At 40.9% G+C, this 17,165-nt stretch overlaps 1 protein-coding gene across 1 annotated transcript in view; it reads left to right on the top strand.

The window, feature by feature from the left end:
• Nucleotides 1–7,214: 7,214 nt before the first annotated feature.
• The window catches only part of LOC117442068 (verrucotoxin subunit beta-like), a 15,560-nt gene continuing 5,609 nt past the window's right edge, over nucleotides 7,215–17,165 (top strand). The window contains exons 1-4 of the mRNA XM_071202344.1: nucleotides 7,215–7,249; nucleotides 9,492–9,567; nucleotides 13,165–13,266; nucleotides 14,932–16,962. Coding sequence (XP_071058445.1) covers nucleotides 9,546–9,567; nucleotides 13,165–13,266; nucleotides 14,932–16,962 — 2,155 coding nt within the window. The 5' untranslated portion in view covers nucleotides 7,215–7,249; nucleotides 9,492–9,545. The remainder of the gene's footprint in view (nucleotides 7,250–9,491; nucleotides 9,568–13,164; nucleotides 13,267–14,931; nucleotides 16,963–17,165) is intronic.

Raw genomic sequence — 17,165 nt, 5'->3', positions numbered from 1 at the left:
TAATAATTGGCACTTGACAATCACCTTACCTGAATTTTACTCAGGTGTAACTAAAGTCTGATTTAAGGGTTGTTTATATTTCACATAATTAATCAGAATCTGCAAAGTAACTCAAATAAATGCAGTGGAGTAAAAATACCAGGTTAACCTCTGAATTGTAGTGGAGTAGAATTACAAAGTAGCAATGAGCTGTCATGTGGGTATATATTAATGCTGCCCATTATGGACACAAGTGATTTTCACCCATTTATTAATTATATGTTTTACATTTGATAACACCAATGTGTTTAATAATGGCAACTTCTAATTGTGGGAAAAAACGAAAACGTTCAGTATAGACGTCCCATAGAACATTTTGCGAAACACAATAGCCAGCATGTGTAGTTCTGGGGGGGTGTTCGATTCCAGTTTTGGATAATCTGGCATGGTTTCGTTCCATTTCACACAGCTGTTTGACGCTCTGCGTAAAGACTGTAGTCCTAAACGATAGCTGGGGATTATGGGTAGTGTAGTGTCTTCGGCCATCCTAAACTCAGAAATGTTGACAATCGCAATGATGTTCGAAATGTCCCTTATAGGCCTACGTCTGTTTCCGGTTATTTTTATTTTGAAATTCAGTTCCTGACGGACACCAAAAAAGCCCGAGATTATGGAATCAAACCAATAAATAAAAGCAAGGATAATTGTGTGTTATTGGTGAGTAAATAACAGTGTGTTATTTTGAAAAGAATAACAAATTAGAAGGAAAAAAAGATTTAAAAAATACAGATTTCAGTATCCTGAGGCTCTGAGCCCCATTTATTTTCCTCACAGACGATAACAAAAGTCCGAAATTATAGGATTTAAAATAAAAGCAATAACTGTGGCTTGATATTGAGTAAGAACATGTTTTTATGAACCACACAGCTTCCGGTCTTCCACGACCCGACCGGAGAAAAAGACGTGCTGCAGCCTGCAGGCACGAAACACGTTACCAGTAGAAATACATTGCTTTTAAAATCGTGCTGTGCAACACGAAAAAAAGGGGCAAATCGTGATGGTGAACACGAATCAATAGATTAAAAATCGTGTTGGTGAACACGAAATGCCGTGAGACTGGGTAACCGCGATATGCGCATGCGCGATATTCACACCGCAGGGACGTGCGGTTTTATTCTTTTTTTTTTTTAAATGCTAACGCGCTTTAGCACAGAATTCAAAATAAAGATACTCTTATTACTTATCGAAACTGCACATACAATATATCCGATTAAAGCGGAGACTCCACAGATTATTTAAGTATAGTATCTAAACGATCCGATCTCGCGACAGGGGAAGCAAACACAGACATCACAACACGTACCTTTTACGGAGCTTTTATGGGAGATCGTCTCACCATAGGTGTCAATCTGATCAAAAGACGTGTGCAATGGCATTAAAACGAGAAAAAACGCGGCTGAATCGGTTGATCCATAGGTTAATAATGTATCTGTGGCTTTGAAGCAATTGTTTATAATCCATAATTCCATTTTTATGTAAAAATCGGAGCACAAAAGTTAGCTGCTAATGGTAGCTACCAGAGTGTATGCAGCTTCCGGTTTTGGCTACGCGTCACTCTCACTCCTTATTTGGTAATGTGTGACCGGAAGCAGCAGCCACTCTGGTAGCTACCATTAGCAGCTAACTTTTGCTCTGCGATTTTTACATAGAAATGGAATTGTGGATTATAAATGAAATAATTTTTTTATACAGAGACGTTAAAAACCTATGGATTAACCGATTCAGCCGCGTTTTTTCTGGTTTTAATGCCATTGAACACGTCTTTTGATCAGATTGACAGCTACGGTGAGACGATCTCCCCTAGAAGCTCTGTAAAGGTACGTGTTGTGATGTCAGTGTTTGCTTCCCCTGTCTGAGTTCAGATCACTCAGTGATGATACTATATACCTAAATAATCTGTGGAACCTCAGCTTTAATCGGATATCTTGTATGTGCAGCTGCGATAAGTAATTGGGTACTTTTATCTTGAGTTCTGTGCCAAAGTCCGTTAGCATTTTTCGCTATGGGGTCATTTAGATGCTTCTTATGAGACTTGTGTTTTGTTTTGGTAAAAATGGTTTGTATCGTATAAAAAAGTAAAGTACCCGCCGGGACCTTGGGGCTTAACAGGTTAAAAAAAACGCAATATATATATCGCAGGGTACAAAAAACCGCAATGTCAGTTTTTTTCAATATCGTGCAGCCCTAATACTAACATAAGGGTATACTTAGTGTGGTTACTCCATGTTTACTAGCTATAACATTAACGTCACATCGCTCTTTTTCACTTCTTACTCAGTCAGCCAGAGTGCAGATATCACCATTAGATTCACAAACCCGAAACATTATCCATTTCTTCACTGCTGGTGATGACATTGTTGTCAGCTGCTGATACTGTTGCTGCAGCTTGTGGCGCCTGCTTCGATGACAATAACTTTCTAATATCCATAACTGTAGAGGCTATTAGCTTAAAACTCGTCAGGCACGAGGAAGGATCACTTCTTCTTCAGGGAAGGCTACGCAGTACGCAGGCTAATGCCCCGCAGCGGATGCCTCTCTGGTGGACTCCGGTACTGCACATTAGTCCCGAGAAGTTTTCAAAAATAAATGAATAAATGTAATTATTTTTTTAAAAATGTTTAAGTGAAACATCCGGGGCTTTTCAGAAAACATCCGGGGCTTGAGCCCAAGTAGCCACCCCCTAGCCCCGCCACTGTTTATAAGCTTCTTAGTTTTTGCAACGGTCTGTAAATATACACAACTTTATAATAAAATGCACAATTTTACCTTTTTCTAGACTAAACACAGGTTTGATCCTAAGTTAAAAACATATGAGGTTATCATGAGGTTGCAAACATCGTAGTTTATCAGTGGATGTTTGCTGGAACTACTTGTAAACAGCGTGTTTCCTGACGGACACACACAGTGTGACTCCGGTCAGGTAGAGACCTTACCAACCTTACCAAATTGTTTTTAGCTGTACAAAACCACTTATAACCCCCGGAAAGTAGTTAATTATCCCGGACGAGTCCCCACGTGTTACGTTCCCAATTGGCTAGGGGGAACAAAAGGGAAACGACTCGACCAGATTGGTATACTTATAGGCAGTGTTGGGACTAACGCGTTCCAAAGTAACGCGTTACTGTAACGCCGTTATTTTTGGCAGTAACTAGTACTCTAACGCATTGCTTTTTAAATTCAGTAACTCAGTTACCGTTACTACATGGTGCGTTACTCCGTTAAGTTTTTTTATATAGTAAACAGCCAGGTGAACAGAGATGAGAACTGTACTTAAGTACAGTACTTGAGTAAATGTACTTAAATACTTCCTGTGTCACATGCGGAGACGGGCTGTGGGCGTGTTTGTGTTGTTTACTAACAAGACTATCATGGCGGCGGCGGAGCTCAAGTCTAGTTTCTCCACCTGGAGATATTCTCACTAGTTCACTTTTGTCGAGCACAAAGAAAATAACGTTTTAGTTAAATATAAGTTGTGTCCTGGCGGGTCAAAGAGCCTATCTACTGCCCAAACCAGTCATTCAAATCTCTTAAAACATCTGCAAAAACAACATGCTGGGACGAAGCTAGTAGCTAAGACCACAGAGACTCAGCCGACGCCACTCCACCTCCACCTGCACCTAAGCAGCAGCGGCTGGATTTTAACCAAGGGACTGCTAGCCAGGGAAAAGTCGATAAAGCCATTGCACGGTATGTTGTGGAACACATGCAGGCTATTGCTACCAGGGCCGTATCCAGGATTTCCTAAATACCGAGGTCCAAACATGTTAGGAGGGTTCGGGGGATACCCCCGCGATTTTCATGATCTAGTTAGGTGCTTTTTAAGTCCTGTGGGGATAATATATTGATTTCAAACCATCTCAGTGGGCTGCAGTATAAATTATTTTTGATAGTGTAATACATTAATCAGTTGACTGTTACTATTAATGATCTGGACATGCAGAAGGACCTGCACCCTCTCTTCCATCTTCATTACTCTCTCTGTCCTCTACTCTTTCTCTTTGTTCAATCTCTCCCTGTTGTTCACCTTTTGCTCCTCCTCACTTGTCTCCTCCTCACTTGTCTCTCCTGCCAGTGAATTAAAAGCAATTCAGCCATTTAGTTCATTTCACTTGTTTGTTTGCATTTTTTTTAAATCTGTTTTGTTTGATTCTCAAAAGAGAACAAAGATGTAAGCAAATTGTGTTTTATTATGACTGCAATAGATGTATGTTGTTTTAAAATGATGCCTATTGTAAATGAAGACTATTGTTATAGATAAATAGATAGATAAATGGGGTTATTAAGCCTACATTATTCTGTCCAACTGTACCTGTACCAGTCGAAGCTGAGCTTCGACTGACATAGTCTTTTCATTACATCTGAGTCAGTGTAAAAAGAAAACAATACAATGTTATATCTCCAATGTTTTACTCAAATTGAAATGAAAAAAACCCAATAAAACGTTTGTTAAAAGGCAATCCTTCTGACATTGGATGAATGTAATTAACTGTAGCTCTCTAGCTAGTTTATTCACGCAATTTACATCAAAGTATAGCCTATAGCTGCAATATAAGTTAGTGTGCATGTTGTCAGACATCCACTGACTAACGTAGAGCGTTCACACAGGATCTGCTGGTCATAATGTCCTGATGAACAGAAGCACAAGCAGCCCGCTGGACTCAGATCTCTAAATACCTCATCACTCCTCCGCCGCTCCAGTTCAAGTCCGGGCTGCGGTGCTTTGTTGATACATGTCGTCTTCTTCTGTTTGCTTAAATCGAGGCTACGTAGTTAGGCTACGTAGTTATGCAGCACCCCCATCGTCAGTAAATGGAAGTACTACAAAGAACCCCGTTTAGTGCAATTATTTCACAAGTTTTGTTATATACACAGCTCGACAAATATTACCGAGGTCCGGACCTCAATGGTAGATACGGCCATGATTGCTACAGTGGAGTCACCCGCTTTCAGGGAGCTAGTTAGCATGATACCATGTCCGGGCGGCACACGGCATATGAAACGGAAAACTTTTTCCAACTACCTGGAGAAGGAATATACAAAAATGTAAAGCCTATGTATAGCCGATGCTATCCAGATTGCATATAATGCATGTCAAGTTGATCAACAGATTGTATTATTCTCCAATGCAATAATAGTACTGAAATGAAGGCTATAAGGGCATTAATATAATGGGAGCCCTTTTTTAAGTAACTAAAACGTTACTTTTCACAGTAACGCATTATTTTTTGGTGTAAGTAATCAGTAAAGTAACTGAGTTACTTTTGAAATGAAGTAACTAGTAATGGTAACTAGTTACTGGTTTTCAGTAACTAGCACAACACTGCTTATAGGTGATTTATTCTAAATAGCAGCGGTAAACAAAATGGAAGGCGTGCAGCCTGAAACAAACAAAAGGGCCAAAAGGGCACAGGTTGACAGATAACCAAACTAAGGGAGGACTCAAAAGGAGTCTAAAGGCATACAGGGAAAATAAATACTAATATGCTAAATAAAGAACGAAACAAAACCTCACTTTAAAATTGGTACAGACTAACACAGGCAATATATACAAAACACGCAGCTAAACTAAAAGGCAACAGTCACAAACTGTAATCTTTTACACCAAACCCAAATGTTAAAAGCTCCCTCTTCACCTCAGAAACATGCCTCTGAGACAGCAGCTGCTCAGTCTTTCATGCAGGACTGTCAATTCAAAGATGTAAAGGCTTTGCTGGCTTATGTACATCAAATACAGCTTAGTTTTGGTAATGAAAATCTAAAGGCACCTCCAAAAAGGAAACACAATATAGCCTACTTCACTGAAAGAGAAAAAAGTCATAAAATAGTGCATTTATTTACTTTTGATTCTTTGTACTGTACATAGAGGAGGGAGGGAGGGAGCTGTTGTACCTGACATTCAACAGCAGGGGGGGTTCCTCACTCACTTTAAAACTACAGCAACAATTGAGGGGCCGGGTTTGTCTGGAGTTCCTCAAAAGCAGGGGTGTCAAACTAAATGTCATCACGGGCCACATTTGCATAAAGGTTGCACTCAAAGGGCCGGTTGTAACAATATAAATATATAATATATATATATAAAATAATGTATTATATTACATTATTGCCTCTGCATTGGATTATTAAAGGATAGGATAATAACTTAGTAATTTACTACGTCTGAAAGCAGAAGTCCAGGTCTCTGCAGTGTGCATGTCAAAAAACGAGATGCATTGTGGGACATGTAGTTTATGGACAACCTGCTTCTGTAAAGTGGCATGTAACTGTATAACAAACGTATTATATTCTTTGCAAGCTCTTGCGGGCCGCATGAAGTGAAGTTGCGGGCGGGATTTGGCCCCCGGGCCTTGCGTTTGAGACCCCTGATCGAAAGGGTTGTAATGTAGTTGTTTTCTGATTTACAATCTAAACACATGTTGTAATTGTATTATTTCCATTTTCCCTGAAACAAAATACTAGTAAGTACATTTCAGTGTTTCAAATGCACCATAATCAAAGTCTGTGTTTTATAAAAAGTGATATCGGATATCAGGAAATACACAGGCAAATAATTAAGGCTTATAAACTCAACACATTGTCAGTAATGCTTCCCGGGCCTCTAAGGCACAGCATAAAGACAGGATGCAGCAGGGTGTTAATCATGTGTGCTAAACAGGTAACAGCTGCTGCTCTAGCAGTGATAACTGTGGGTTTATAATAATCATTAACATGATATACGTGTTGCTCTCCCCAAGGTTTCTTCCATTTCCCGTTAACCGTTGGGTTTCTTTGGGAGTTTCTCCTTGTTGCTGTCATGGTCTAAGGTCAGAGGGTATGCTGTAAAGCCCCTGAGACTTATGTGTCATTTCGGATAATAGACTTGATAAATAACATTTGATTGATTGAGTATTCTTCAGCTTTCCAGTTCATGTTGTGGGGAAATGTTCTCAAAGGGTGTTTTCCTCACTAGCTTGTTGAGCCTGTTGCACAATCAGATCTTTAACAATATATAGTTTTTAAGACAAAACAAACAAACAACAAAATCAGATCTTAAACAAATATTCTCTTTGGTCACATGATTTCACAGAAACTGAGATTTCACATAAACAGTCAGTTTCTGTGAAATCATGTGACCAAAGAGAGCATCCTACCACCCCCCCCCCCCCCCTCCTCACTGGTATTTCAAAACGCCCCCTGCTCTCTGCTTCCTCGTCTTCAGAGAACAACGACAAAGGTAAGAACACTTTACAGCAGGAAGCATGATTTATGAGGGTTTTCACTTTTATCTCATAATTATAACGCAATATAAATCAGAATCAAAATCCCTTTATTCGTCCCACAGAGGGGATATTTACCATTGTTACAGCAAAGAGCCAAAGACAGCTTAATATCTTTATATGTCACTCAAGAAGTATGCATAACAACTATATGACAGATAAAAAACTAGACATTTCACAATTTACAAAATACACATCCAGTACCAGCAACAGTATGTAGCAGCCAGGTGGAAGTAAAACAAGTTGGTAGTATAAATTGCACAGCTATTTACGGTAAATATATGTTGTACAAAAGTATTATTGCACAACAGGAATGTTATAGTCTTTGTTGTTATATGTATGTGTGGGCGGGGGGGGGGGGGGGGGGGGGGGGGGTCTACCAGGGGCCGTGGTGGTTGTAAAGTTTGACCGCTGCAGGACAGATTTACGGTAAATATATGTTCAGGGTTGGGAGGGTTACTTTGTAAATGTAATCAGTTACTGATTACTGAATACATGGCTCTGAAAGTAATCCGAATACAGTTACAGTTACGTGTCTTAAAAACGTATTCAGATTACTTTTAGATTACTTTTGGATGACTTTATTTTTCCATCACAGATGGGTATGTTTTAGTGAACAGGAGACAAAAAAAGCAAAAGGAAACTGAACGTGTTTTAATGGCTTATCAAGAGCACAACTAAAACATCACATCTGAAACGATGTAACAACATAATAAACTTTCTGGGGATGCAGCTTGGGATGTGAGGAGTGAGGGACACGGCTTAGAACGGGCGTGTCGCCTTCTGTCCTGCCAGTGTTGACAGGACATTAAAATGTCGAACTCGGACTTCATTTTAAGGACATTTTGGCCAGGGGTTTAGAGCTATATGTTTACAACCCGGTCTCACAGTCTGCCTACAAATGACACGACTTTGCAAAGGCGTGCAATAGATACGCAGAAGTCCAATTTTGCGTGCATATGATACGCTGATATTGCACCTCAAACATTAAAACAAAGAGCTCTGTGGCTTCAGGCTTGATCGCCGTTCCAATGACAGTTTTAATGTTTGCGTTGCAATAAACGACACAGCAGCTTATTGGGTTATGGTTAGGGTTAGGGTTAAATAAATGGCAAAGATATGTAGAAAATAAACGCATTTAAGATACGTTCATAACAAACGTAACGTGCGAAAAATCGGACTTCTGCGTATCGATTGCACGCCTTTGCAAAGTCGTGTCATTTGTACGCAGACTGAAGAGAGCTGATGTTTAAGCACCAGATCGGCAAAACAGGAGAGTTTGTGCATCAGTCTGCCTTGATCTATGAATTCATGTCCGTGACGCTCACAGTATCTGCTGCCCGCAGCTGTTTTATAAAAACCTCCTTCACCTCATGAAATCTCTGCAGCACCAGGAGGCAGCGGGAGGGTTAGCTCAGCCTCTGTGTCACTGTTTACCTTCAGAATCATAAGGCTAAAGAGCGACCGCAGGCTGATGTGTTTTAACCACACACACCTCTACACACACACACACACACACACACACACACACACACACACACACACACACACACACACACACACACACACACACACACACACACACACACACACACACACACACACACACGATTTAAACGCAGACTTTTGTTCCTCCATGTTTCGTTGTTATTGCTTCACTGAGCGGACACGCACATTTTTTTCAAACGCTCCCTTTTTTGGTTCATCTGCGGCGGTAAAAGTTGTTGTGCGCTGATGATTCGGCTGTACCTTTAGTAGTAATGAATATTAAATGTTGTGAGGAAATCTTTCCACCAATAATTCCAATAAGTAATCCAAAATGTATTCACTTCAGGTTTAAGTTTATTTATATAGCACTTTTCAACACAAGGAAATTCAAAGTGCTTTACAAAAAATGAAAGACATTAAGCATTCAAAAGAAAAGCTAATAAAGTAAATATTCAAAGAAAAAATACATGGATAAAAGTTACAGTGCAGTCTAAAATATGAATAGTTCAATTAAACATTAAAAGAAAAAGTACATGGATAAAGTTACAGTGCAGTTTAAGATATGAACAGTTCAATTAAAAGCAGCGACAAAAAGAAAAGTCTTCTTGCTGGATTTAAAAGCAGTAAGAGTTGCAGAGGACCTGCAGGTTTCTGGGAGTTTGTTCCAGATATTTGGAGCATAATAACTGAACGCTGCTTCTCCATGTTTAGTTCTGACTCTGGGGACAGAAAGCTGACCAGTCCCTGAAGACCTGAGAGATCTGGATGGTTCATAATTCAGCAGGAGGTCAGTAATGTATTTTGGGCCTAAACCATTCAGTGCTTTATAAACCAGCAGCAGTATTTAGAAATCTATTCTTTGACACACAGGAAGCCAGTGTAAAGACTTCAGAACAGGAGTGATGTGATCCACTTTCTTAGTGTTAGTGAGGACTCGAGCAGCGGCGTTCTGAATCAGCTGCAGCTTTCTAATAGATTTTTTAGTGAGACCTGTGAAGACACCATTGCAGTAGTCGAGTCTACTGAAGATAAAGGCATGGACACGTTTTTCCAGATCCTGCTGTGACATTAGTCTTTTAATCCTAGATATGTTCTTTAGGTGATAGTAGGCTGATTTAGTAACTGTTTTAATGTGACTGTTGAAACTCAGGTCAGAGTCCATGACTACACCTAGATTTCTGGCTTTATCTGTTGTTTTGAACATTGCAGGCTCAGCGCTAACTTAGTTCTGCCTTGGCTCCAAAAACCATTACCTCAGTTTTATCTTTGTTTAATTGGAGAAAGTTCTGACACATCCAGTCATTGATTTGTTCAATGCACTTACTCAGTGTTTGAATTGGAGCATAGTGTCCTGGTGAAATTGTTACGTACATTTGTGTGTCATCTGCATAGCTATGGTAACTTATTTTGTTGTTCTTCATTATCTGAGCCAGTGGTAGCATGTAGATGTTAAAGAGAAGAGGCCCCAAGATGGAGCCTTGAGGAACCCCACATGTCATATTTGTCAACTCAGATGTGTATTTATCTATAGAAACAAAGTTGTTTCTATCCTTTAAGTAGGATTCAAACCAATTTAGAACTGTTTCCGAAAGTCCCACCCAGTTTTCCAGTCGGTCCAGTGCAGGTGCAGCACTTTCCCAACACCTAAACAGTGTCCAGATCCTGGAAAAATAATTCTTTAACAAGAATTTTGAAGCCTTGCTGAAGAAACAAAGAATTATTTTTCAGCATCCGTTTGTAACTTTTTAGGAATCTGACTATCTTTTAGAGTTGTATCAAATGCTATAGCTTCTTTACCCGTTTTTTGCTTCAGAGCTCTCACATAGGTTTTTTTGGAAAAAAATATCTATGACTGTTAGTAAATACAGGGCCGGCCCTAGACTTTTGGGGGCCCTAAGCGAGCTTTGGCTTGGGGGCCCCCCTCACTCTAGCACGTTCTCACTTCACAACACGGAACCAACTTTTGTCTTATGATGTTAGCATAAGCACACATATTGTATAAATAAGCATGTAAACACCGTGGACCTAACCTCTTCTAGGCGGGTCCTCACCTCCTCTAGGGGGGGCATGCTCCCCCGGGAAGATTTTTTTTTAAATATTGAAGTTAAAAGCATCAATCTGGTGCACTTTGAGAGCAACATGAAGAGATCTATGGATACATCTCTCAACATCCATATGAAACAGAACTGGAAGTAGTTTTGCTTTTGTTTTGTTTTATCCTTGTATGCGTGCTTGCGTGCGGTCAACAAAAATGTTCCTTCTCTAGCTCACTCCCCCATCTATTACAAAGTGCGCAGGTAAAAGCAACCGGATATAAGCACAAACGTCACCACACAAATCCAATGACACACCCACCACCTATAGTGACACAAAAAACATGTGTCGTAACAAACACAGAAATGGCTTCATATGTGGCTCCTACAGACGAGTTGGGATCGCGGCGAAATGCTCTCCGGAGATCCATTCTCACAGCGTTTATCAACCTTTTTCTTACTCAATATCAAGCTACACTTATTGTTTTTACTTCTTTATTTTAATTGAATAATGTAGGACTTTTGTTGCCGTCAGTTATGGGGAGAGTAGGGGCGCAGAATACTGAAATCTGTATTGTTTCATAGTTTTTTCCTTCTAATTTTGTATTCTTTTCTAAACCACACTGTTATTTACTCAACAATAACACATAATTATCCTTGTGTTTATTTATTTGATTAATAAACACAAGTTGGAGTCCATCAGGACCGAGGGTCGGAGCAGCTCATAGTAGTTGCTTTAGAGAATTGTACACCAGGAAGTAAGTATTATCTCCGCTTCGCTTGACAAACCCTGTGATAGTCCTCAAGCTCTTGGATGTTTGAGTGTGAGCCGAGGGTTACACCGAGCGTCAAACAGCACTTTGAATGGAACCACGGCAGACTGTCCAAAACTGGATTTGAACGGTTCCACCCCGTCCCCCCCTCCCCCACCCCGTCCCCAGAACTACACATGCTGGCTATTGTGTGTTTCGCAACATGTTCTATGGCACGTCTCTACTGGGAATTGTTGTTTTAAAAGACTTTTTCGTATTTCCCTGTTGTGAGTGTTTCCTATCCACTAAACATCCAGGGAGGTTTAGTGGATAGGAAACACTCACATTTAAAACATATAATTAATAAATGGGTGAAAATTGCTTGTGCCCATAATGGGCAGCATTAATATATACCCACTAGGGGTGTAATGGTTCACAGAAGTCACGGTTCGGTTCATACCTCGGTTTGGGGGTCACGGTTCGGTACGGGTTCGGTACAACAAGGAAAAGCAAAAAAAGTCCCAAATGTCTTGCAAATATTAAAATAAATAATAAGAAAGTGTTTAGGAGCAATGTCTAACATGTGTAATTAACTTGTGAGTGTGTGAGGCCATTATGCCTAAATAAAGGTACTCAAGCTTTACTCTATTTTCAAGTTTTGTCTACGTTGTCAGTAGTGAGGGCAGATCTGTTGGCGGTAACTATGTCACCTGCCGTCGAGAAAACCCTCTCGCTGGGGACTGAGACCTTTAGGCGCAATACCGCCCCCTGGATTATACATAGTGTAATACTGCCCTGAGTGACAGACTTTTTTCCCACTCGTAAAAAAAGGTGTATTCGCCGTGTGACTGCATGTGCCATGTTAACACAAATCATTTTAAAAACCTAAATCTAATTTAGAGAGGACAATAAAGTTTTAAGTGACTTTTTTAAACTAACTCCACCCCCTCTATCTTCTGACAGCACAGCGAAATCAGGGGGATGGCAGGAAGGGGGGAGGAAGGGGTAGGGGGGAGAGAGTCTCACACAGTCTCACACAACTTCACAGAGACTGTCTTAACACTAAACATATTAAAACTAATCTAATTTAGACAGGACAATATGAGACTGCCTTAATTAACACATTATTATTAACATTAATAATTATATTAAACACTGATCAAAGGACGACTTCAGAGGCTAATTCGATTATAGATCAAGGCTAATTAGATTGACAGCAAAGGGTCTACTACAGGGGGGTGTATCACACCTGCACGCTATAACACCTCACCCCTCACATCAAAGGACAGACATCAAAGGTTAATTAGATTAGATTGACAACAAAGGGTCTACTACAGTGTGGAATATCACACCTACATGTGATAACACCTCGAACAAAGGGGTCATTAGCATACAAAGGGGGTCATTAGCATAAGTAGGGACAGGTGTGACCTGTCACAGCACCTGTCACTTTGTATGCATACTAATGTGATTGAAACAGCATCATTACTACTACTAAGGTCTAATTGAAATAAAATGTGAGCATGGTTGGACATGATATTACCAAATCATGGAAGTTAACTAACAAGCTGTTGTCGATTATTTTCTGTTCCTTCAAAGCGATGACCTCTAAAGGCAGCGGGACGATAGAGGTGGCGGCGCTCGGACGGCCTTTCAGCCTCGGGATGTTGTACGACTGCCGCAACGACTCACTCATCCCTGGTGAGGAAAAAACATCACCTTTAAAAACAGACATTTTCTTTTTGCCAGGATCGAAACACACAGATGAAAAGTTATAAATAAGTTATTTAAGATTTGTCGTTTGTTTATAGCATGGGTTCGATCGTTGTGATGTTGGAAGAAGCAGGTTTGCACTAGCTTGTTTATGTGAGGCTCAAGTTTAGATTCTGGTCAAAGATAACTCCCAGGTTCTTCATGTGTATGGTTCAACATTGAGGGCCAGGGTGTTGATTTATGTCAGAGACAAAGTTACCAGGAACACTAAGAAAGACCTCGGTTTTGTATGAATTTAAATTAAGGAAGTTAAGTGACATCCATAAAGGCAGTGATGGAGATTACGAATATTACCCATCACATTTAGCCAAACATTAAAGTGAATCTGTGTGTCGTCAGCGTAACAGTGGTGAGAGATAGAGTGAATCTGACTGAGCCGGTTGCCTAGAGGTAAAGCGTATAAAGAAAATGTTTTGGGGCCAAGGATTGATCCCTGTGGAACTCCGCAGAGTAAAGGGGCAGATCAGGTCATTCTTTTGGAACAATTCCAAATCCTTCTAAACTTTTAAATAGGTTGCCCATATCAACTCAAACACCATGAGTCATGCTTGATTGGGATCTGAGGAATGCTTGACATTAGAGTAGAGATTGTTTTCATATAAAATCAGTGTGGTGTGGGGAAACAATGGAAGGTAGCTTTTATTCCAGGAGATGAGCCAATATCTTAACAAACAAAGGAGGCCATTGACAAAAGATTTACCAAAAACATTGAAGAACTTGGCACCAAATCTCTTCAAATATTCAACTGAAAATCCATTTGGGCATGCACTAAAGGACAGCATTCAGATATGACATTTTTATATAAATAATGTCCGCTTAGGTGCCCTGTTGGATGGCCTCCAGGTCTTGTTTGATTTCAGAATGGAGATCAGCACTCTAGTAGACGCCAGTTGTGACGTGAAGTGTCCATCTTGGCTTTAACTACCTGCAGGAAAGCCTTCTCATCAGGGTTCTTTTGGCCGGTGATGGATGCTGGAGAAAGTAGTGCTGTCATTATCCTTTGTTTGAAAGCAGCGCTAGCCAAACTTTACACAGTGACTGGTTGGTTGAATACTTTTAGTTTAACATGCCATCACAAAATGTTCTACAATGTGTAGGCTACTGATTGCTGTTACCTGTCACTGTAACCGCTGAACTGGAAGTTATTTGACTTTTATTGTTTGTTGGAATAAACTCAGGACGGCTAGACGAAGGTGCTCAGAATTCACAGAATTCAGAAACTCAAACATTTCCTATTACTACCATATAAATAACCCTGTATCATAGTGCCTGGTCATATCACCTTTTGGCTCAACAACTGCGGTCTGCAACATTCTGTCAGGTTCACAACAAGGATGCAGTGTAACAGTCGTGAAAATAGTCAACGACATTAAACTCATTTGTGTATTTATGTCTTGTAAGCAAGACAAGCTTTCTTTATTATCATAAATGTTCTCAGGAATTGCATCACTGAACAAATCATTCTATATTTCAGTTCCTAACAACAAGAAAGCTACAGTTATTGGAAGGACGATACCTTGATTCCCCTTAAAGTTATAGTGTGTATTAACATGTACTCTGGTTCTAGCTTGATTTGTGGTTCTTCTTTTGCAGGAATCACTTTGTGGGACTGTGATGACCTTAAAACTGATATTGGAGAAAGACAACAAAAATATAATCATTTTGACATAGTTGCATCTGAATCAATTGAGGACAAATCTTCAGCCCTGAAGGTTGAAGCATCACTGAAGGCAAGTTTCTTGAGTGGACTGGTAGAGGTTGGAGGATCAGCCAACTACCTGAGCGATACTAAGACTTCCAAAAATCAGGCCAGAGTAACACTGATGTACTATGCTACCACAAAGTTCCACGAACTGTCCATGAATCAACTTGGGAGAGGCAATGTTAAGCATCCATATGTCTTTGATCAAGGAATAGCAACACATGTAGTCACAGGTATCCTTTATGGCGCACAAGCATTCTTTGTCTTTGACCGTGAGGTGTCTGTCAACGAGAACCATCGAGATATACAGGGAAACTTGAAGGTGATGATCAAGAACATTCCCTGCCTGTCAATAGAGGGTGAAGGCTCGCTGAAAATCGAAGACAATGAAAGAAAAAACGTTGAGAAATTCTCCTGTAGATTCATTGGTGACTTTTTCGTTAAGAAACCTCCTACATCCTTTCAGGAGGCAGTAGAGGTGTACCAAAGTCTGCCAACGCTGCTGGGAGCCAACGGGGAAAACGCAGTACCAGTGAAGGTCTGGCTGTTGCCTCTGACATGTTTAGATTCCTCTGCCGCTAAACTTGTCCGGCAGATAAGTATAGGATTAGTTCAAAAATCTCAGAGTATCCTGGAGGTTTTCAATGACCTGGACATGAGGTTCAACGATGCACAGAAAACCCAAACGGCACAGCAGTTCCCACAGATTGGAGAAAAACTCAAAACCTTTAAACAGATGTGCTCTGAGTTCAAACTGGAATTCCAACAAACCCTGGCAAAGAAACTGCCATCAATCCGAGGAGGAGGAGAAGAAGAAGCTGTGCTCGCAGAGATCCTGAGGAAGACATGTTCTTCTCCTTTCAACAGCAAGGACCTGAACGAGTGGATGGACTGCAAGGAGAGAGAAATCTACACCGTGATGTCTCTAACCGACATGATGACAAACACCAAGATCGTCTCATCTCAAACAGACCTGTACAAAGAAAGCTTCAAAGCAGAGCAGGCTGTGTGTTTTGTCTTCACCTCGCTGGGAAGTGATGAACCGTACCTCTCAACTTCATCAAACTACCTTCAACAAACACCCAAACCAGACGATACTCAAGATCCACACCCTCCAGATCAATGGTACAACTCAAGAAAAGAAGGGGAAGCAATGCGGCAAAAAGCAAAGCTCTTCAGTGATTTTGCAGAGGCCAACAAGGAGAACAAGAACATCACATTTCTGACGGTGGGTTTAACAAACGAGACACAGAAAGGTTCCAGCATCTACCTTTATACAGACGGCTTTCTTGTCAACGAGAACTTTGAGCCGCCTTCAAAGCCTGCAACCGTAACAGGAAGTGATATAAACCACAGCAGTGTGACGTTGAACATTTCTCCACCCAGATTTGGAGCAGAGAACATCACCTCCTACTCTGTTGAGTACTGTGTCAGAGGAGAGGACGGCTGGAAACAAGAGACAGCATCCAGAGCTGAAGAAGTCACAGTGAGCGGCCTGAGTCCTAACACAGAGTACAGGTTCAGATGCAGGGCAGAGACACCAGTAGGTGCCGGGCCAGCCAATGAAGTCAGTGGATCCATTCAAACCTTACCCTGCAGCCCTCCTGGAAGACTCCACGTTGAATCTACCTCACGTGAGATATCAGTCAGCTGGGAGAAACCTGCTGAGCTCGGACAAGATGTCCAGGTTTTGAGCTACATCGTGGAGTACGCCAAACCAGACCAACAGGTGAAAGAGGAAGATCTCCACTGGGAGCAAATGAAGGCGGGAGCTGAGAAGGTGGTCATTTCAGGACTTCAGCCAGAGACGGAATATGCTGTCAGGGTCAGGTGTGATTGTGGAACAGCTGGAAGAAGCAAAGAAAGCATTGCTGTTAAAGTCAGCACAGCAAAACCTGCACATCTCACAGAATTCCTGAAAGGTAAAAGCAAAAGGATACATTCTGAATCTCCCCTCAGTTTACAAACTGCTTCTGACAGAAGTATGCCTGCAGTGTGTGTGTGTGTGTGTGTGTGTGTGTGTGTGTGTGTGTGTGTGTGTGTGTGTGTGTGTGGTGTGTGTGTGTGTGTGTGTGTGGTGTGTGTTGTGTGTGTGTGTGTGTGTCGTGGTGTGTGTGGGTGTGTG

This window comes from Pseudochaenichthys georgianus, unplaced genomic scaffold (assembly GCF_902827115.2).
Source record: "Pseudochaenichthys georgianus unplaced genomic scaffold, fPseGeo1.2 scaffold_267_arrow_ctg1, whole genome shotgun sequence".
Classification (NCBI taxonomy): domain Eukaryota; kingdom Metazoa; phylum Chordata; class Actinopteri; order Perciformes; family Channichthyidae; genus Pseudochaenichthys; species Pseudochaenichthys georgianus.
The sequence above is the reverse complement of the archived record's forward strand: the minus strand, read 5'-3'. Positions and strand labels throughout refer to the sequence as shown.